Source organism: Podarcis erhardii (genome assembly GCF_964252035.2).
Source record: "Podarcis erhardii genome assembly, chromosome: 15".
Lineage (NCBI taxonomy): Eukaryota > Metazoa > Chordata > Lepidosauria > Squamata > Lacertidae > Podarcis > Podarcis erhardii.
In genome coordinates, this window is record NC_138505.1 from 33397328 (window position 1) to 33419395 (window position 22068).

The window sequence follows — 22068 nt, forward strand, 5'->3', positions numbered from 1 at the left end:
TAATATTTTTCATTTACAATGGAACCTTGGTTCTCGAACTTAATCCATTCCAGAAGTCCGTTCGATTTCCCAAATGTTTAGAAACCAAGGCACGGCTTCCGATTGGTGCAGGCGCCCCGGAAACAATAGCCGGCAGCCACACTGGACATTCGGCTTCTGAAAAAAGTTCGCAAACCAAAGCATTCATTTCCGGGTTTGCAGCGTTCGGGTTTCGATTTGTTTGTCAACTAAGCCGTTCAAGAACCAAGGTTCCACTGTCTTTTAAATACTTTAAATCTTGCATTAGAGACCAAAATATTTATTGTGGCGTAAACTTTGGAGGACTCGAGCCTCCTCTTTCAAATAATACTTCTTGCCTCTGATAAAGCCCTAGATCATGAAATTTGTTAGCATTTAAGCTTCAACAACAGGGATCGGCAAGGCTTACCGGGCATGGGCCGGATCACTCCTGCAGAGATCATCTGTGGGCTGGACCAATGCAGCGCAATGCCGGAAATCGCTTCTGCGCATGTCCGCGGCACCGGAAATCGCTTCTGCACATGCCCAGATGCCAAACATTGTGCCTGTTCAAAAGCAATTTTCGGCGTCTGGGCAGGTGCAGAAGCAATTTCTGGCACCATGGACATGCGCAGACGCGATTTCTGGCATCTGGGTATGCACAGAAGTGATTTCCGGAGCCGCAGAAAAGAATCGCCAAGCCGCGCCAGTTTAGCACAGCATGCAGGGACTCGCCGAATGGGCGGCTCAGTTTGGGGGCAGCTTGTGGGCTGGTTAAATCGCCTCCATGGGCCTCTCCCGGCCCATGGGCCTTAGGTTGCCGACCCCTGTTCTACAAGAATCTTCTCTGTTTTTGTGTATTGGAGAGATGAATGTTGAAGCTTCTATGGAAGGGACTTGACAAATGACACTCTATTATATTGGTATCTGTGTTATGACCAAGTGAGGGGCTGATACTTTATTGTAAAAGGTAGGACCCGTTCTACTCAAGCAGTGGTTCACAGCACTCTTGTTTATGAAAATGTCCTCCACTACCCTGAGACTGTGCCTCATTCAACGACTATATCGTTCTGGACTTTTTTGGATGCCAAAGAGGTTCCATAGCAAATTATCTCCATCCCAAGACATTAGTGATGCATGGCAGAAACTGGGTACCTTAGCTAAATGGTGTGGAGCTGCCCAACTGCAAGCCCCTCTTGTGGTTAATCTTTCTGCTTTTTGAGAATTTACCACCAAATATACATGCATGACAGTCAGCCAAGTGTACAGTGCTTCAACACTGGAGGGGGAATATGGTGCCTTCCATGCAATACCTTCGCGGTGGCAGCACCTCAGCTCTAGAACTCCCTTCCTTCTGAGATACAAAGGGTGGTGTTGCTATTCAACTTCTGGTGCGAGGTAAAGACTTGCTTATATCAGATTTGGTGTTTCCTGGATTCATTTATAATTCATTTGCCTTGTTTTAACCTGTATTATGCTGTCACTTGCGCTGTTTTGTATATATGTTATTGTTACCCACCCTGAAATTATTTTTGCAGTGAAGAGTGGGAGAGAAACGTTTTAATTAAATAAAAGCATTTAACAAACAATTTGTAGTTCCTGTCTTTATCTGAACTGGAAATGTATTGATATGAGTGCAAAGAAGATAGATATGAAAACATTTGATCAACATTTCTTGAGAGTTATGACAACTCAGTATATTTGTATTTCTAATTTATATGGCCAAAACAACTTCCATATTTTAACACTCCCTTTTTGTCTGAATGTTACTTTAATTGTATTCTTCAAAAATTGCAGTAAAAACTTCAGCCCACTCAAAGACAGAACCAAGGCAGCTGTAAATGTCAGCATGGCCTGAGATATTAATCTGATGAACTTGAAGGTTATTTACAGGCAATAATTTTTTCTTTTAACACAATGTCAGTCTGAAGCTCACAATGGAATTCAACATAGTCTCATAGTGGTCTCACTGCAGTCAGTGGGAGTGCTTCAGAGTTTAGTGATGTTAATTAAACTTGCCTCTTCTATAGGCGGGACATTTTTAGGTCAGTGGAGGTCACTGGGTTTAAACAAGAACCCATACATTCATCTCTCCCCATCCCAAACATCTGACTATAATCTCCCAATGACTAATGCGAGTATCAAGCAAAAGGGTCAGGGGTAAAAAAATCTTTGCTGTATGATAAATATGTATGCATGAAGCCAAAATATACCTTGACAGTTACAACATCATCTGCAAAGACGGGTTACTGGTTGTCCATCTTCGAAACCCATTACGAAAACTGACATATTCAAAAGTCATTATAAATAAAATATTGCCTTTCAAGCAGTTACTGAGGGAAGTCTTCCTCCAAAATAACATGATAGGAATGCTATTGCAGTCTTGAGTGCTCTTCCAATCAAAGCACATTAATCAAAGAAGGTCGTCATGTTAGCAACAACAAACCCTATTTTATGTACATAGTAAAGCCCAAGGGAAAAGACATCTTGTATAGTGACCCAAGGTATTTGAGGTTTAGCAATCACTATTTCTAAAATCTGGCATAAAAGCAGATAGTTTCCTCTTACTTTCCTGGAAAAAGAGTTTCCAAGCTTCAGGAAGGCAGTAGAGTCAAAACAAAAAGGAAAGGACGTTTGGACTTACCTTATCGTCAATGTCACTCTCACTGTCACACTGTAGATTAAAAAGAAAGAAATAGAAGACTCTGTTATGAAAAGATGCAGAAATTATACACATCAACGTATACAACTCAAAGCCTTCTTAGCACTAAGGGCCTCATAAGATATGTAGCACAATTAGAAGGGACTGCAATAACCACATTTATTTGAATTTTAGAATTCTTTGAGAGTATTGGTAAGCATGTAGATAATGAGGTGTGTAAATTTTATGAAATTAATAATAATAAACTTACCTGTGTGAAAGAAACACAAGGTAATATCAATAAAAAATGTCACAGACTCCCTCCATTTTTATTTTTACAATACAACCAGAATTTTGAATTTCCCTGGCAAATCACATCATTTCCCTTTGAAAACGTATTCCCTATTTTAACATTGAAATAAATAATCTCAGCATGTTAACATGAACTAAAATAACATACCCAAATAATGCTATTTAAATTTGGATAAATACACAAACATCCTAGTAGATAGGCATTAGCTGCCCTGAGCATTTGGAAAAGTGAGATATTTTGGGCTGGGTAAAAGGCCATTTGATGAAGTCCTTCACTAAAAGTTCCTAGCATATCAGTCATGGCATATGAAGGCAAATGTTCCTCCTATGTATTGGAAACTGTTCTGAGAGTGGGCTTTAACACCTAGTGGGGACATCCCTAAGAATCTGTATTGAGATCAGGACAATTTAATTTGTTCATAAATTATTTGGATTTAGAAATGAATACCATAGCTTGCAGTAGCAAACTGTGCAGATGACCCAAATTATTAAGGACAGTGAAGTCCTGAGTGGACTGTGAGGATCTCAAAAAGGATTTTTCCAAACTGGCTGCCTGGGCAACAGAATGGCAGAAGCATCTCAATGTCTGTAAGGGCAAATTGAGACATAAACATTGACTCTTATCTGCTGTTCTGTTGACTAGTTAGCCAATTTGGAGAGATTCTTCTACAGATCCTCCTCACAGTCCATTTGGGACTTTACTATATTGATTCAATGTCTAGACGGGTACATTGGGACACAGAATCCGAAATACATATATATTGACTTGGGGACATGTGGAACCTAATTTGGCTGTTACTGTTACAGATAGGTAGCCGTGTTGGTCTGCCATAGTCAAAACAAAACAAATTCCTTCCAGTAGCACCTTAAAGACCAACTAAGTCAGTTCTTGGTATGAGCTTTCGTGTGCATACACACTTCTTCGTGTGCATGCACACTTCTTCAGATACCGAAGCCACTGCGTCACTCCCAGGAGAGAAGCGTGGCTCAGGTGTGCTACAGATGTGTATCTGAAGAAGTGTGCATGCACACGAAAGCTCATACCAAGAACTGACTTAGTTGGTCTTTAAGGTGCTACTGGAAGGAATTTGTTTTGTTTTGGCTGTTACTGTTCAGGTTTGGGATCAGTGGACGACCTTGGGGTCTCAAAGTTCAATGACATCCTATGTGATGCTAAAATTTGGCGCCCTCATCTCTTGCCTTCCATTCTACAACATACTGTGGTTGTTGCGCCCCCCGCAGCGCACCCAAGGCTCCCCCCCCCAGTGTGACCGAACTGGTCACACTTCCATAAATCCGCCTCTGTTGGGATCATAGCAGGAAGCTTACTAAACTCTGTTGGGATCATAGCAGGAAGCTTACTAAAAATGCTTGGCTGTATGATTTCTATCCATTGCCAGGATGTGACCCTCAAATGCCTTTGAGGGAATGAAACCCTCAACAGAAAGAAAGCGTTGCCCACTTCAGTGTGATTCAGTGTGATTCTACTGGGAAAGAGCTATCTTTATTCATTCCGTTGTTGAAGTGATATAAAATACAAAAGACTTAAGACTGCGGGGCATGCAATACTCTCAGCAGTCCCCTAGAGCTAAGGAGCACAGTTGCTGGCAAGGACAGCAGAGGAAGTGGCACGCCCAGGGGCAGGGCAAAAGCGGGGTGCACTGCGGGGGCCTCCAGAGTCAGCCTGCCTCCTCCCACTCAGCCACCCTACAGCTGGGGGGGAGGCAGTGGGCAGACCATTTGGGGCAGTGTGGAGCCTGTGAGCGCCGAAGCCACTGCGTCACTCCCAGGAGAGAAGCGTGGCTCAGGTGTGCTACAGGCCCCACGGTGAGTGCCGCCCGGCATTTTGTCCCCCCCCCCTCAGTGGTGACACCCGGGGTGGCCCGCACCCACCACACTCCCCTTCCTCCACCCCTGGGCAAGGATATATGGGGCAATACAGTCCCTTAAGTAACCTGGTCTCAAATTTATCAATTTGTAGTGCAGTTGCTCTCCTGTGCTTAAAATCTTAGGAGACTAAAGTTCTTAAAACATTTTCTAGATGGGAAAAAACCCATAAAGTCAAGGAGGAGAAGGGGTGGCAGTCGTTTTACATTGGACACACTTGCTGGCTTTGAAAATGGAATAGTTCTATTTTCAGCTGTACATATGGCAGGATAATGACACCTTGGAATGTTTAGGGATGCATAGATCTCACTGGCTGGAGATGGGAAAACATTACCATTGCAAAGTACAAATGAAGCTATTGCAGCCTTCTCTATGGGCAGAAAATGACCTCAAAAGCAGCAGGAGGGTGGTTTCTACATTAAAACAGGGAATCTCATCTTCCCTGGAAAATATATTATGGCACATTTTGTCAGTTGCCCACCAAGGGCTGCTTCTCAAGTTACATTATTTTAGACAGAGGATATGAATTAGTTGACTTTGGATTTTGCGGTCAAAGCACTAGCAACCAGTGGGAAAGAGATTTGATCTTTGGCAACTTACACTGGTTCTCCCTCTGAGGGATACTAGACGTCTGCTTCTATAAAAATGGACAGAAAGACCTCTAAAACCTAGGAGCAGTTATTTGCATGCCATTTCCACTTCCCGGTTTGTCTGAAGGCATGTGAGGCAGCTGCCTCAGGCAGCTAGTTCTGAGTATCCAGAAAGAACATCAAATGTTCATTATTGTTGTTGTTATCCAAACACAATGAGTTCTATGAAAAGAGTTTGTTAGGTGAGTGTTTGCATAACAAGTCAACAATTTCTACTGAGCATTCCTGACCACAAAATGTTGGAACCCCCCCAGCTCATCACGCCCCCCCCCCCAGAAAAACTGCTCTCTGATTTGTCCTATTCAGGGCCATCTTACCATAGGTGCTAGGGGTGCGGGGCACCCAGCTCTCAGGGGTGCCAGGCCGAGAGTCCGGGGCCTGAAAGTTGAGTCCGGGGAAGAGCCCACCCGTCAGTCGGAGAGCCACGGTGGGCTCTTCTGCTGTGGGCGGCTCTGTGCCGTGAGTTTGGGGGTGACCGAGCCAGCGAGACCCTGAGGCGGCCAGCCGGCTCCACCCTTCTGCACACCTGGGACTGGGCAACCTGGGGTGGGTTGCCGGGCAGATCTTTGCATCCTGGCACCGCATATGCTTAAGACAGCCCTGGTCCTATTGCTCCCCCTCAATTCCTCAGCCAACCAGCAAAAAGTAAACAATGAAGTAAAAACTGCTCATTGTTCGGATATATGAATCTGCAATGTGTATGGCAAGGTTTGGGTACTAATTCCTCTCATTTGGATAAGTGAATTTTCAAGTCTCTCCAGGTCACATTTCCTCTCTAGGCTACATCCTCTTTCCCCAAGCCACACCCCTCACTGGTCTTGCTTTGTCTTGCAGGACATTGGACTAGATCAGTGTTTCCCAACCTTGGGCCTCCAGCTGTTTTTGGACTACAACTCCCATCATCCCTAGCTAGCAAGACCAGTGGTCAGGGATGATGGGAATTGTAGTTCAAAAACAGCTGGAGGCCCAAGGTTGGGAAACACTGGACTAGATGATGCTTCCAACCCTACTATTCTATGATTCTATAATACTTGCTTGCCTCAATGGAGGACAGAGAAGGATGCATGAGTGTGTGTAGAAACAAAGGTAAGATGGACATTAATTGTTCTGCTCACATTTGCCTCACATTGACCTGCAGGTGGCTCCCAAAAGGTTGCCCAGAAGAAAATGTGGCCCCTGGAATGAAAAGGTTTCCCCATACCTGATGTAAGACATTTAGAACACTAAAAATATTAAGGGAAAAAATAATAATCAGAAAATGCCATATGGCTGCAACTCTTTAATGCAACGAAGAACAAAGAAACAAAGAACACACATTAATAATAGCAATATTTACAATAGCATAAGTAGGTTCACCTTACAGATCTTTTTTTAATTGACACAAATCAGAAGAATGGTTAACAATGTACATGTTATAGTACTTTAACATTTTCTTTGTTAACCATTCTTATGATTGATATTCCTTAAAAAAGAATGAAAAAAGATCTAGAGCATTCCTCAGCAGGAGTAAAAGGGAAATTTGTGGTCTGGTTCACACATGTGGTACTGTCTAAGTACATTCATGTACAGTTTTTAATATAAGACTAACAGGGATTTGATCTGCTTCTAGATTAAGTAGATAATTTCTGTGTTGTTTGCAGACTAAATTTTCTGGGCACGAGTAATTAGTCCTGGATTTCCTTTGATTTGTTTTCCTGCCTCACTGAACTATGGGAAGCTATCCCATAATCCTTTGGAGAGGTGGGTTTTTGCGTTGTTTTTTTTAAGGACATACATTGCTTGCCAAGGAAATAGAACCTTTTTCTTCCCTATTCTTGAACAGTCTCCTCTAAATGGATGTGTCAGTTTATATGCATTCTGCGGACAACAGCAAATGTACCATTTAACTTCTGACACACATTTAAAACAAGATGTATCTAAACTATTGATACCCAGGAACATTTTCTATCATATAAATATTATTATTTATGTGTATATTATTAGTATTAGTAGTGAAATGTATATTCCACCAGCACATATAATTAATAAGAGAGATCTTATACTGTAAAATTCTCCAGGAGTAGCTGTCTTAGTCTCTTGCAGCAAAAGCAATGAGGGTTTTTGTAGCACCTTAAAGGCAAACACATTTGTTACGCCATGAGTTTCTGTGGACACAAGGTGAACTTGCAAGTGATGAAGTGGGCTGGAATCCATGAAAGTTTTATACCATAGCAAATCCATGAGTCTTTACGATGCCACAACACACTGTTGCTTTGGGCCTGCTTTGCATGTCACAGAAAGCCATACAGTGAAGGTAAAGGTACCCCTGACCCTTAGGTCCAGTCGCGGACGACTCTGGGGCTGCACTCTCATCTCGCTCTATAGACCGAGGGAGCCGGCGTTTGTCCGCAGACAGCTTCCGGGTCATGTGGCCAGCATGACTAAGCTGCTTCTGGCAAACCAGAGCAGCGCACGGAAACGCCATTTACCTTCCCACCAGAGTAGTACCTATCTATCTACTTGCACTTGACGTGCTTTTGAAGTGCTAGGTGGGCAGGAGCTGGGACCAAACAACGTTGCGGGGATTCGAATTGCCGACCTTCCGATTGGCAAGCCCTAGGCCTTTGGACCACAGCGCCACCCGCGTCCCTGAGGTACCACTGTACTATTGTTTATTGGAACCATACAAATCAGCCACTCCTCCCTAGTTCTCTTACTTAATTACAATCTGTACCCAAGTTTTGCCCTGTGGGCAAAACTAAGACTTATACAGCAAAAAATAATATTTAGAACTTACCTGACTACATTACGCTTATTTATGGAAGGGCTATCTAAGACATCTAGCTGCTGAAGACGTAACAGGGACAACAGTTCTTTAAAACACATGTTCTTACAATGTCCTACATTGGAAAATTGTTGGCAGAGGGTAATAGAGACAATCAATGCGACTGTATGGAATAATCTTAAATTTGCTGAGGAAAATATCCTTCTGAATTACCGTATATACCCAATATTTGGAACCTAAGAAAGGGACAATATGAGTGGACTCTCCATGCCTCTACTATGGCAAACGGACAGGTATTGATGAACTGGAAAAAATTAAAATGCAGCTCCCTTTAATGAATAGATCAGGGGTCAGCAAGGTTTACCTCGCCTGGGCCGGTTCACTCCCGCAGAGATCGCTCTGTGGGCCAGATCACGTCTGCGCAGACGCGGTTTCCGGGGCCACAGAAGCGAATCCCCGCTCTGCGCTGTGCCGGTTTAGCACAGCACACAGGGACTCATCAAGCAGACAGCTTGGTCTGGGGGTGGCTCGTGGGTCGTTTAAACGACCCTGTGGGCCACTTGTGGCCCATGGCCCACAGGTTGCCGACCCCTGGAATAGATAGAAGATACGTACAAATTTGCAACACAGGAACACATCGCATGTAAACATAGACTTGCCATGGAAATTTTAAAGAAATGTTTGGAATTCATTTTTATAAACACTGTATTACGTTAACTATAGGATAATTACAATAACAATCTTGCAATATTTATAAGGTTCTTTTGTATTGCATATGGCTATTATGTATTTTTCTTTTTCTCCCCCCTTTTCATGACTTGTTTTACCCTGTGCACTTTCAATTTACACACACACACAACTTTTTATCTTTTTTTATCTCTCTCTCTCTCTCTCTCTCTCTCTCTCTCTCTCTCTCCCTACACACACACACACAATTAGTTTTTATTAAGGTTTTTGTGTTACAAAGCAAACAGATAAACAGGGAAAGGTACATCTATTTTCTCACCTTTCAATTCATAGTCTTTCCCACAGTTTGTTTACATTTGGTGAGAGACGCTTTTGTCATAGACATCTTGCAGCTGGGGGAAAGGGAATGGAATATATATGCATATATATTGTGTTTGCTTAGCTGCCAGGCCACACTGTGCTAAAAGAAACTGGGAAGAGCAAAGTGCGCACAAACTACTCCCCAAGAACCAGCACATCCACATGGTTTTAATAAACTAAAGTTTAGCTTATTGTGACGTGTGCAAACAAGTGTCTTACAGGTAGATTTGCTGGGTCTACTCAAGTTGCCACTGTATCATCAAAAGCCCTTGAAGTAATGGTAAGAATTTTTGAGCGTGGAATAGGAGAGAATATTTGAACACACACACACATTAAAGGGGTAAACGAGGTGAGACCTACGGCTACAGGGCGGTATACAAATGTAATAAATAATAATAATAAACTATATTAATATACTGGAGTATATTGCTGGTGCCCAACACCTCCTGAGTGTGTGTAATTCATGAGAACCCAAGCCCCAGAAATAAATTGGTTCTGAGTCATCCTGCTGTGCAACTATTATCTGGAAAACCAGAGAAGCAGCACATTCAGAAGAGTGGGGAAACAAAAACCAAGGCGAAAGTTTGCTGGTTTAAAGCCATGCAACAAGCTTTTCTTACAGAATGTGAGCCATAAAGGAATTTAAAGGGTGGAGGGAGAAGAGAAAGCTCTCCACATCTTCACCTCCCACGCAGCTGTTGTCAATGGGACAAAAGCCCTTGTCAAAATACACAGTTAAAGAAATGTGAGGAATGGCAACTGCTGACAGCTATGGGGGCTCATTTAAAGACAAAAGCCTCAATTACCTGAATTTTCCTACAGGCCTGTTAACACGCCAGGTCTATAAGTAAATCTGTAAACAGCCTATTGTGTTGTGTTCATAAAGGCTTGTAAAGGGATTACTGGCAGAGTTGTGCCAATTGCCTCTTAATTCCACCAAGAATGTTTGCAAAGGAGATCCTAATTGCCCCACTTTTCTTCTTCTTCTTCTTCTTCTTTTTGTAAAAACAGTTTGGGGGCAGAGGCAGGTTTAAGCCTGAATTTTGCTAGTGGCAAGTAAGCTTTTCAAAAATGAAATCCCAAACAAACAATACTTTCTGGAGTTTGCTTGATCTGCTATCAACGAGCTGGTTGTTGCCAAGCGTGCACTGGAAGTGAAGGCAAGGCTGATCTTTCCAGGGGCGAGACACAGAGAAAGAGAGACTCCTGTATTAGAGTTCCCAAGTGTCCTTGAAAATCAAGAAAGGCCTTGATTTGGACCTCATTTAAACCTTAATTATTAAATGTTTCTGATTTTCAAGAAGTTGCACAGACCTTCTTGATTTATAAGCAACAATGTCTAAAGGAATTGCTTTTTTCTAAAAAATAATGTTTAGGGGTACTCTCATTTTCCTACACATGTTGAAATATTGCCCCTCAATGAAGCCAAACTTAAGATTCACAAAATGTTTAGGGGTATGCATACTCCTGCATAGCCCCAGAAAAAAACACTGTCTGAAGGTACTGTTTCCCTAAGAGGAAAAAGTAAACCAATTTCAAGCTGCTTGAACTGTCATAATCCTCCCCAATATAAAGAAAACCAGCAGTTTTAAAAATAGAAATTGTAAAATAATATACTCAGCAGCCATATGAATACTGCAGTTATCAAGTGACAAAAATGTAACTTTGCCTGAATCTAGATGACCTCAAAAGCTTTTCCTTACTGAAAAGAGCAATAAACATGATAGAAAAAGTACCTTTGCTGAAACATCTTCCAAAGTTGTGCAGAGCAACAATGCAAGAATTAGTAGCAAACCTTAAGAAAGCTGGAGATGGCAGTAATCCGAAACGATCTCTTAGACTGGCCTCTTGTTGGGGGTTATAATATAGGGCATACTGGGAGGTCACTGGATAATCATAAGGGCAGCCTCTGAAGGCATGGCAAGCACTCACCTGACCTCTGGACAGCTGAGACACGGCTTGTAATTGGGAAGGAGAGGGATGATGTGGCAAAAAGGTCGCCACAATGCAAGCACACCACTTGAGCCAATCTGCCACACCTGTTGGGTGCATTTGGACCATGCCACAATCCCTGCTGCTTCACTCCACCCACCATCAGAGTAAGGAGCAGATAACTTAGTGTTAGGTGGTCAGGTGAGCCCTCCTGCTACGCCATGTCATCGGCTACTGTGAAAGAGGCTCTATTGGTTGCATCCAACTACAGTTATACTCAAAGATGACCCACTAACATCAATGGCTCTACTTTAGTCATGCTTATGATTTTCAGTGGGTGCATTCTGAGTAGGACTAACATTGGCTACAACCCTACAGATATATTTGCACACATATAGCAATATTGTATTATGCGCAGTATATGCAACTTTTGCAGAAGTTTACATATTTTACCATGATTCTTAAATACATTTTCATGTTCATTAAATAACCTTGTTTATCTAAGCTAGGTTACAAATTCTTTGTTTACAGCCTGATTTCTGGTGGCATTATGATTAAGTATTTTGTTTTATGTTCTGTTATGGTCAATGGTCAAATAAATTCATTCCTGTGCTTATTTTAAACAGTCTTTTACGTTTAATTGTGGTTAATGCTGAATGGGTGCATTTCTGTACTGTTCAGATTAATAGCACTACTATCTTCTCTCTTTACGGATCTTGGAAGTACAACAGCAGGGATCAATCAGTTTGTAGGTGTTTATTCTGTTAATCTTAAAGTCAACTAACCAAGAAGGGGGATGGGTTGAGGTGGTGCTTAGCAACCAAGCGGAGTCGTATGATATTCACAAAAGGTAGCAAGTGTCTGGATTGGCGGTGTAGTTCTGAGGGAGTTTTTCCTTTGTATGTTTAGCTGAATAGCACCCTGCTACGTACAAGGCCTGAACCAGAAAACAAAACAAAACCTCTCTGTTCCTTTCTTCTCAAATTACATAGTTTTCATTCACTTTCATTATTGAAGTGTTATCAGGCCTTGTTTTCTGGACTCCATTTGCATTATTTAAGTGACATTGGCATTTTCCAATACTATATTCGAATGGAATCTAAACCAAATGGATTACCGTACATATTTCATCTTCTGCCATCTCAGGTACTGGGGAACAGTATCAGGGTTTTACAGTATTTCAGTTAGCTACACAGAGGGATTGGTGCCAGTTTGCATAGCTATTGATCCTACAGTTGACTGGACAAGACTTGTTTGTTAAAAGCCACATTTCCTCTTTTTCCTCTTCTTTCATGGTCCAGGGTCTGAGATTACAGAGGATTCTCAGATGGTACAAGAGAGAAAATGAAAGCATTGTAAAAGTAATGTAGGAAGAATCACTGTGTAAAAAACAACAACATAGTTTGCTGCTTTAAATATACAGCAGGCATATACTTCACATATGCATATATTACTAGAATCAGTGTTAAATATTTAAAACCAGAAATGGTTTGGGGCTGCCTGGAAGGCAGGTACTTGCACAGCCACTTAATGCAGATACATTCAAACTGTGCCACGGATTCTCAGCTGGAGGGGGGAGGCAAAAGTGGCTATAGCTGCAGTGCTTGAGGCCCACGGGGGCACTGAGCAAGGCTTTGGGGCAATATACCAGGAGCATTGCCTGCAGCAGCAAGCAGTAGCTAACAGGCATTAAGGAGCCAGCAGAAACGACTACAGGGCTTTGCATTGTTCCTAAAAAGCACAGACACTTGCTTCACCAAATCAGAGATTAAACAAACCCTTGAGTAATGGACTAGCCCGAGGACAGCCCAATGATTATATGCAAACTGGAAATAGATAGCTAGATAGCTAGATAGCTAGATAGCTAGATAGCTAGATAGCTAGCTAGATAGATAGACAGACAGACAGACAGATTTGGCATGGATCCTTGTAGCCCAATGTCTCTTAATGTCCTCCAGAGCAGTGTTTTTCAACTAGCCAAGATAGCTCTGTCAAGTAGAGCATGAGACTCTTAATCTGTGGACCCACCTGGAACCCATGAGTGTGTGTGTGTGGTGCAATTGCACTCCCTACGGCCTAGGCCAATAAGAGGAAGCAAAATGCAGGCTCAGTTTTCAAGTTATAAGGGCGGGAGGAAGCAGTGATGCAGGCATTGTTGCAATCCACCTGAGGTGTCATGTAGCCTAACTGGAAGGCCAATGCTCTAGTCAGAAACAGCAGTTGCGTGAGGGCTAAGCATCCTTAGGTGGTTGGTGTGGAAGAAGGTTAAAGTCACTTTGTTTGATCAGTCTTAAAAGCAAATTCAGAGAGCAAGGCCATCCCTTAAGGTTGATTTGGAGAACATGGGGCCAAACTCCTCTACCTTTGCACCAGTACTTGAGGTGTTTGGGAGCTGAGGCATGACATCACCCTTTTCAGTGGCAGTGGCAGAAGAGGACAAAATGTGCATTGGCATTGGGCAAGGTTTAAATTGAGGTTTCAGTCTGTGGAATCCAAGGTTCAAGTGTGTTACGTAGTTTCATAAATACTCTCCAACTTTCCCTGACACAATATCTGCTTACATATAGCTCCCGCTTCTGCCCAAACACTGCATGTGCAAACTGGAAAGTTCTAGGAAGCTGCCTTACATTAGATAGGCTATATATTCATCATTCTAGACCAATACTGTCTGCTCTGACCCGAAGCTGTTTTCCAGGGTTCATGAAGATGGCCTTTTGCAGCCCCTGTTACTTGCTCCTTTTTAGTAGAAATGTCAGGATTTTGAACACAAAGCATGTGCTGTCCTACATAGTTACCGTCCCCCTAAAGAGACTTAAAAGAAAAGAAAGAAAAACCTAGACATCCTTTTATTCAAGACCGACAGTTGGACTGCCCAGAGAACACAAGTGACTCGTGAGTCATGCCTCAGTCTACCCTTGTAACATTTTACGGTGCTTAATTTTCGAAAAAAGAAACATCAGACTCAAACTTACAATGAAGCTATTTCCAGAGGTGAGTGCATAGGCATTGATTTGTACCAAAATGTAGCCATTAAATGAACACAAGGGTCGTTGAACATGTGCGAAGTGCCGTTTCTCCCTTCCAGTTACCCCAAACCTGGGATTATGTGATGCGTCTTTAGTGGCAAGACATAGGAAGCCGCCTTATATCATTTCAAACTATCCGCCCTATCTGCCCATTCAGAGCAACTTTGGCTACTACTCTTCAGAGTCTTGAGCAGAGTTTTACCCCATCCCTGGCAACCTTAACCTTTTAACTGGGGATGAAGGGGATTGAGTTGATGATTTAACATGCAAAGCACATACTCCAACCACTGAGCTATGGGTCTTCCCCCTAACATTCAAGCAGGCTTGAGCTGCAGGCTAGTCCTTTCGGAACTCTAGAAGTATATGAGCACTGGTTGCATTTACACAGCAGCATGGAAAAGACACTCTGCACTTCCTCATAAAAGTCTGCTGCTATTTCACATCTTCTAAAGTCCTGCGGTTCATATTGTTTTGAGGCTTAGCTGATGGAGCCCCCTGCTCTCTGCACCTCACAATGATTTGGTGGTAGCATTGGTGGCATGGTGTTTCTGTGAGTGTGTTTCTGTGTGTATAAGGGATGGGGGGGGTGTTGGGTCCCTCTGCCACATACTCAGGTTTGGCACCATATTAAAGTCTGCAGGGTGTTGCTTAAGAAGATGGGAAGAAGGAGCTGTATCATGAGCCAAGCTGACAGAAAAGCCCACTAATGGGACTTGAGGCTTTACGCACAGAAACAAAAAAAAAAACACAAAAAAGAAGGAAGAAACTGCCAAAACATTAAGCTTCCGCCAAGTGTCGAAGGGCTACTGATTTATTGCAGCAATTTTGCCACTGTGTCCTTTATAAGGTCCCCCGAGTCTTTCCCCACTGGCAAGAAACTGTGAGCTGTTGCGGCTCAGGGAGAAGCGTAGAAGCTAGCCAAGAGCTTTTGCGGGGTGGGGGGCTCGGGGAGGGAGAGAGAAGATAGAAAGGAAGAAAGGAAGGGGGAGGAAATTGAATGTTGACTTGAACTTGCCCCAGGCAGGAGAGAGTCCTCTTAGCTCCACTAGCTCTTTGACAGCTTGATGAAATGAGTCCAGGGCCTCCCCATGGCTAGACCAGCTCTGGCTTCCGAATGCTGAGGGGGAGCAGGGCGGAGGTGGGGGGGGTAGGGGTAGAGCTGTAAGAAACAGACTGAGCCTCAGGGCAGCAATTTCCTTCCTTCACCACTACCCCCCCTTTCTTTTCTCAGCATTTGGCTGGGAGAGGGAGGTCATAAGCACTATACATGTATAAACTGAGCTCTCTTTCACCCCCCTCTCTCTTTCAATCTTAGTGGTGGCAATTTGGCAACTGAGGATAGCCCTGAGCGCTAGAACTAATTTTGAGAGGCAATGATGCATCAACATGGCTGGTGCAGGCTGAGCCAAAGGTGTGTGAATGGGTGTGGGGGTGTTGTTGTGGAGGCCATTTTGTTAAGTGACCAACAGCTGTCACCTGCAAGCTGAGAGAAGGGAAATCTCTCTCTCTCTCTCCGCCCCCCCCCCCGTGTGTCTTACATGAGGGAAATTAGGGTGGATTTTCTACCGTTCCCCTTTTACCTCAGAGCACGTTAATCTTCCAATCCACCACTGTTTTAGCACAAACAATAAAAAAAGGAGAGAAAAAGAGAGAAAGGAAATGCCCAGTGTTTGCACAGGAAGCAGTTCCTTGGACTCTATTCTTGTCTCTGCACCCCCAAAGCTGCCTCCTTGTGTTACTTCCATGGGTCAAGGAGCCAACGGTTTAAAAAACACTATTTAAAAGTCTCTTTTCATTCCACAAAAGTGAGTTGATCTGCTACAGCTAGGGGTCGATTCCCAACGGGCCTCCGTATTCCCCTACCCCCCCTCCAAGCCCCCTTTTCTCTTCTCTTTTCCTTAGTCTTCATAAATTAATCAGGAAGGCCCTGACTAAGTCATTTCATGCTGTACAACATAAAAGGAAGTCCCCTGATGCTCCAACCTAGGATCTATTAAAAGCAGAGAGAGGAGGGAGGAAAAGCGGAGGGGGGAGAAAAGCAGCGGAGGGAGGAGGGGAAGGAGGGGGGAAAAAACCCTTCAACCTTTTTGATTTTTTGTTAGGATAAAAGCTGGAGGACTTTGTTACAAATTCTAGCCTACATCAAAACACCTTAAATAATTCAAAGAACATGTTTAAAGGGAAGAAACTGAATGTTGCTCTGATGTTCAGTTGCTGCAAACGCAGAATATTACCCCAAACAGCATAGCCTGTTAAGGGAGGCAGACAGGGGTGGGGGGAGCAGCCTTGAGCATTCCAGTTCTTTAGAAAAATGTCAGAACCTGTAAAAATCATAATTTCCAGCAACTCCCCCCCCCCAATGTGTGTCTGTTTGCGTGCATGATATAAACTCAGCGAGACTGAAATGTAGGTTCCTGACAAGCTGTTAACAAGACAACTTTCGAAATTCTAGTCTGGAGCTCTCTGGGAGATGGGCTGCCATTTCACTGTTCTGAGGAAGTTCATGACATGACAAGCAAAAATCAGGAAACAGAGACCTAAAAAGCACGGTGTAATTTTCATTTGCTTCTGTCGTGAAAGAATTCAGGCAGAAATATTAGGAGGCTGAACAAAAAAGAAAAGAAAAGAAAAGACGAGCATGTGTGTGAGAGAGAAAATGAACTGGAAAGTAATTGTTGGGATTTAACAAGCAGATCATTTATACTTAAAATATATATATAATATGGGGATTCTATTACGTGTGTGTGTGTGTGTGTGTGTGTGTGCCCGTGTGTGCCCCTGGTGCCAGTGGTAGGCCAGGTTGGGTTTTGGTGCCACTGGCAAAGGGCTACAGCAGCTCAGAAGGACCCTTACTATCCTGTTCACCAGGCTCCCAGGTGGCTGTTTTAGCATTGGGTGGGTAGGAGCGCCATTTCTGGATGGGAGCCATCTGCAGCAGCTGCATTGTGTGGGGTCTGTTTGTGTTGGGGGCCCATTTGTGGCCCTGTACTAAGGGCCCTCTGAAGTCCAATGCCAGCCCTGACAATGAGTGGCAGCTTCTAATTTACTATAGGGCAATGTTGGTGGGTGCTCTTGTACCTGCGGAAGCTTTAATAAAATAATATTGCTAGTATTATTTTAGAGGGTATAAGGAATCAGGTTCTGAAGCAACTGAAAATCAATGGCATAAACCACACTAAAGACAGGCGGTTTTGCCAGTCCTTTAAAAAATGCTAGGAAGTCTGCAGATTTGATAATAAATGGATGGATGAACAGAGATATATAGATAGAGAAATAGAGATATGGTAGAGGTGGCCAAACTGTGGTTCATGAGCCATACTGGGCTCCTGGGAAATTTAGGGAAATGAATAAAAAGCAGGATGAAATGAAGCAATCCTTAGTGTACACTTGAGGCACAATGAAAACCTAAGCCTTCCTCCCTACACCCCCCCCCTCATTCTCCAAGCTACACTCTGAGACTAAGGATAGGGATTGTGATCTGGCCACAAAAAAATAGAGGATGGGAGAATTATGTGTCAATTTGAACAACAGAAGTGTAGCAAGATTAAATGGGTTTAAGAGATTGTAGAAAAAATTATAATGTGTGGTTGGAAAGATTGATGGGAAACTGGATAGTCTCACTCATTAAATATTAACCTGAGATAAAATGATTAGACAACAGTGCAGGCCCAATACATTTTGCTGCCTGAAGCGGAGATGAAATGCTTTCCCTGGTCTGAACCAAAGTACAAATGATATCTTACCACAGGGCTCAACATTTTAAAAGTTCTTACTGCACCATTCGGACAAGTCCTGCCCTCATCAATAAACCTCCCCACCCTTACAAGCAAAAACAATATTTAGCTAGGATATTTGGGTAATTGCATTATCAGCAACTGATGCTATTATGGATAGTATTGTCAACATGTTTATTTTGCACAGATTTTGACTTTAGTTGAATTGTCATAAACTGCACATTTTGTATTTTATTGTCTGATCCTACTGTTAAAAATGTTTGTTATTATTATTAAATTTTCATATTGCCCTTCATCCAAGGATCATAGGGCAGTTTACAATATAATTTTCTCTCTACACTCTATTATATCTTCTCCCTCTACATCAGGGACAGGGAATTTGGGCCTCCAGGTGTTGCTGGACTCTCAGTGGCTCTAGCCAACATGGCCAATGACCTGGGATTATGGGGGTTACAGACCAACACCATCTGGAGTGCCACAGGTTCCATATCTGCCAAGCATAGATAACACTTCATACATCTGATGACATGGACTGTAGTTCATGAACGCTTACCCATTCATAAATTTGTTTTAGCAAAACTAATGGAGTAAACTATTTAGATATAGCCAACATGGTGCTGCTCAGAGGTTGTTGGACAACTTCCATCATCCTAGACTCATCAGTCATGCTGGTTGGGGCTGATAGGAGTCAAACAAAATCTAGAGGGCACCATGCTACCTTCCCCTGTACTATAGCTTCATAAATTCAACTCTTTTTCTTTAGTTACTAAAATGTTCTATGGAAGTGAAGCACCAAAGATTAGCATAGGCTACAGTCAAATCAGACAGAATCTTATCTGCAAAATACTAAAAACAACTAGAAGTCCCAACTGAATGGTTTGTCACAACGTGAGAATGTGCACCAGTGTCAAAATGAAGGAGTGCAGTTAGTGCAGGATAGGCAAAGCAAAAAATAATTTATGATATACAGCTTTTATATTAATCTTCCCCAGCTTGGTGTCCTGCAGCCCCAGCAACCATTGCCAATAGTCAGAGATGATGAGAGCAGTAATCCAATACATATGGAGGGCACCAGGCTGGGGAAGGCTGTTTTATGTACTTCTGGAATGCAACATATCAGGCACATACAGTAATAGGATTTGTTTGAGTTTGTTGGAAGTATTTGTTCATGCTGACATTTGTATAAATGTGGCACAATCTGGTCCCACCCACAGTGACAATGACCGCACATGCATTCCTGTAGGGCTCAACGGAGCCTTGCTTCCCCCGCTGGTGTGCTTGCAATCAGCACAACCTGCTATTAAAGGGAACTAGCAGCTGTTATAGGGAACCAACAGACAAACAAACAACTTTCCAAAATATACAGTAGATTGTAAGGATTACTGAGATGTGTTGTTATTTAGTACTCCTGGTGTGATAGAGAACATTGAAATTATATAGCCCTTCTATGTGTCAGATGGAGATAAAAGAAATTAATGTGGTTAAAGAAGATGAGATGGGAAACCAATAATTTTAAAATGACTCTGGGCAGTGAAAAGTAGCATCCTGCAAGAAGCTGATAACATGATAACAGAGGGGGAAATACAGCTCTTTGTCCTATGATAGAAAATAAACTTTCCTAAGATTAAGTCACAGTATCTCAGCCTGTTCTACAGTCACTGACTTAGCATATTTTCTTAAAGGAAGGAGGGTCATTTTTAAAAAGGATAATATTAATGGCTTCAAGTGCACTTTTTTGTATTACTGAAATTTCCTACAGCAGTTTCCTGCCAGCTCATAATAGCCTTGTGCTGAGAAAAAAAACAACTAAGCATGCTCTCTGCTGAATAAATATGTTAATGAAGTCCCAAACAGAGCTGCATGACAGGCAGTGAGAGAGAGCCAAGAAAAGTTTAAATGTATTCTAGGATGAATAGCTTCAACATTATATATAACAAAACCCATGTTGCCTCTAAGCATTAATGAGTTTTAACCTGCTGACAGGAACACAGATCTCACACTTCTTCCTGGCCTGCGCTTAACGAGACTCAGCTTAAAGGAACTCTTGCTGTGAATTAGGTGGTTGTTTGAATGGCTACTGTGAAGCCTATTATGTACACACACAGTAGCCCTCTTCATTTTATTTATTTATTTAGTTTTTCTACCCACCCTTCAGCACAAGGGCCCAAGGTGCGTCAATGCAGTGCTGTCCATGAAGCTTTATATAGTGCATAATTTGCTTATGACCTGTAAGACGAAACAACCTGAAAATAAAGTATCTTTGCGGAAGGCAGGTAAATGCATTTAAAAAAATGCTTGCATTTATTTTATTTTATAGAGATATGGGAAATGATCAATAGATATATTAAAACTAGACATTCGGGCCACGATCCAGCCATAGTACTGACCGTGTGCTATTTGCATCATGCATCACTCAGAGGAAACCTGCTCTTCCTATTTGCAGCCAAAAGGGCTGTGCTTCAGTGCTGAATGGCTGTTGCACATGTCAGTTAAAAAGCAAACTCCCTCCCCTTGCTCAGAACAGTTTTACAAGCTCACATCACAGCAGAAAAACTTTCCAACTGTTCCTAGTCACAGATATGTCTGCATGCGGCCCGAAAGGGTCTGGTTCTAACCCTTGGGACCGAAAGACGATACTGAATTTTGACACTTTTTATAAACTCTCCCCCGTCTGCACTGCTTTCTTTTTCATGCAGTAGAAATATAATTCAGGCTGGACCACTTTGTTAGCTCAGCCGCTTAATGAAAAACTGCCACAATTACTACAACAAGGAGCCTGTTTCCCCATTCCTTGACACCATTTTTCATATGCAGAGATTTAAAAGAAGAAGCTGCTCTTGAAACCATGACTATTTTTCCCTAACCAAAAGAAGAAAGAAAAAAGAACTCTTCCTAGCAACAGCAATTTTGATACTTTCATGTCAAATGAATTATATTACTGCAAATAAATCTTTCTAAGATGCACAAGAGGGTTATCTGGCTCCAGTCAGACTTATGCATTACTGGTTTTATATGTTGTACTCTAGTTGATTAATATAGGTAATCAAATTATATAGCTTTCCACTGTGCTCTCAAATTCAAGGCTATAATGTTTTCAATGACAAAGTTCATAGAGTTGTATAAAAATGTACCTCGCGCTGTACCAGGCCTTTATTACTGTAGTAAAACACCATTTTCAATTTAGTAATAAGTGATATAAAACAGAGTGTCTTGATTGGCAGGGTTGTATTCATTATATGGGACATGAAGACAAGGTGCTAAGGTTACTGACGTGAGGCCATCAAAATCTGGGCCAAAATTATATGGCCCACCACCCTGGAAGGTGAGGAAATGCTGGGAACAAATGGGTGTATTCAATGTTCTCCGTCCACTAGTGCAAAGGCGAGTTTTAATGTTGCTCAACAGAGGAGCCCAACACAACAGAAACCCGTTGCACAACAGATTGCGCAATCTCTTGTGCAGCAAAGTTTCCAGCAGAAACAACAACAACAACAACAACACCCTGCCCAGCCACTCTGGGCAGCTTCCTGCAAGATATAAAAACATAATAAAATGCCAAACATTAAGAACTTCCTGATACAGGGCTGCCTTCAAATGTCTTTTGAAAGTTGTGTAGTTCTTGATCTTCTTGATCTCTCTGATGAGAGGGCGCCACTGCCGAGAAGGCCCTCTGCCTGGTTCCCTGTAACTTCACTTCTTGCAGCGAGGGAACCACCAGAAGACTCTCAGAGGTGGATCTCAGTGAGTAATCTACTAAGTGACTATAACTCAGCACTAAATTGGGTTTAACACTTTGCTTTGTTCCCAGCATCTCACTTTCTAGGGAATGAAATGATGTGCTACATAGTGAACAGTGGATTAGGAGTCCCCTCCTCCATAAAAATGGACAACTCCCTTTACTAATATGCTCACTAAGGCCAGGAGCTCTCAGAACTAGTTGCAGCAACCCATGGTTCTCGGTAGGACTGCTGACAGCACTCCCTAGACCAGGGGCAGGAAGCCTCAGGCCTGGGGGCCAAATGTGTCCCTCACAAAGGGGATGCAAAGGAATAATCCTGAGCGCACCTATGCGTATGCT

General features: G+C 42.6%; 1 protein-coding gene across 10 annotated transcripts in view; it reads right to left on the reverse strand.

The window, feature by feature from the left end:
- The window catches only part of FBRSL1 (fibrosin like 1), a 791131-nt gene that overhangs the window by 278903 nt on the left and 490160 nt on the right, over window positions 1-22068 (reverse strand). For all 10 annotated transcript variants that reach the window (XM_081842687.1, XM_081842691.1, XM_081842685.1 and 7 more), the window contains one exon: window positions 2642-2671. In XM_081842687.1, coding sequence (XP_081698813.1) covers window positions 2642-2671 — 30 coding nt within the window. The remainder of the gene's footprint in view (window positions 1-2641; window positions 2672-22068) is intronic.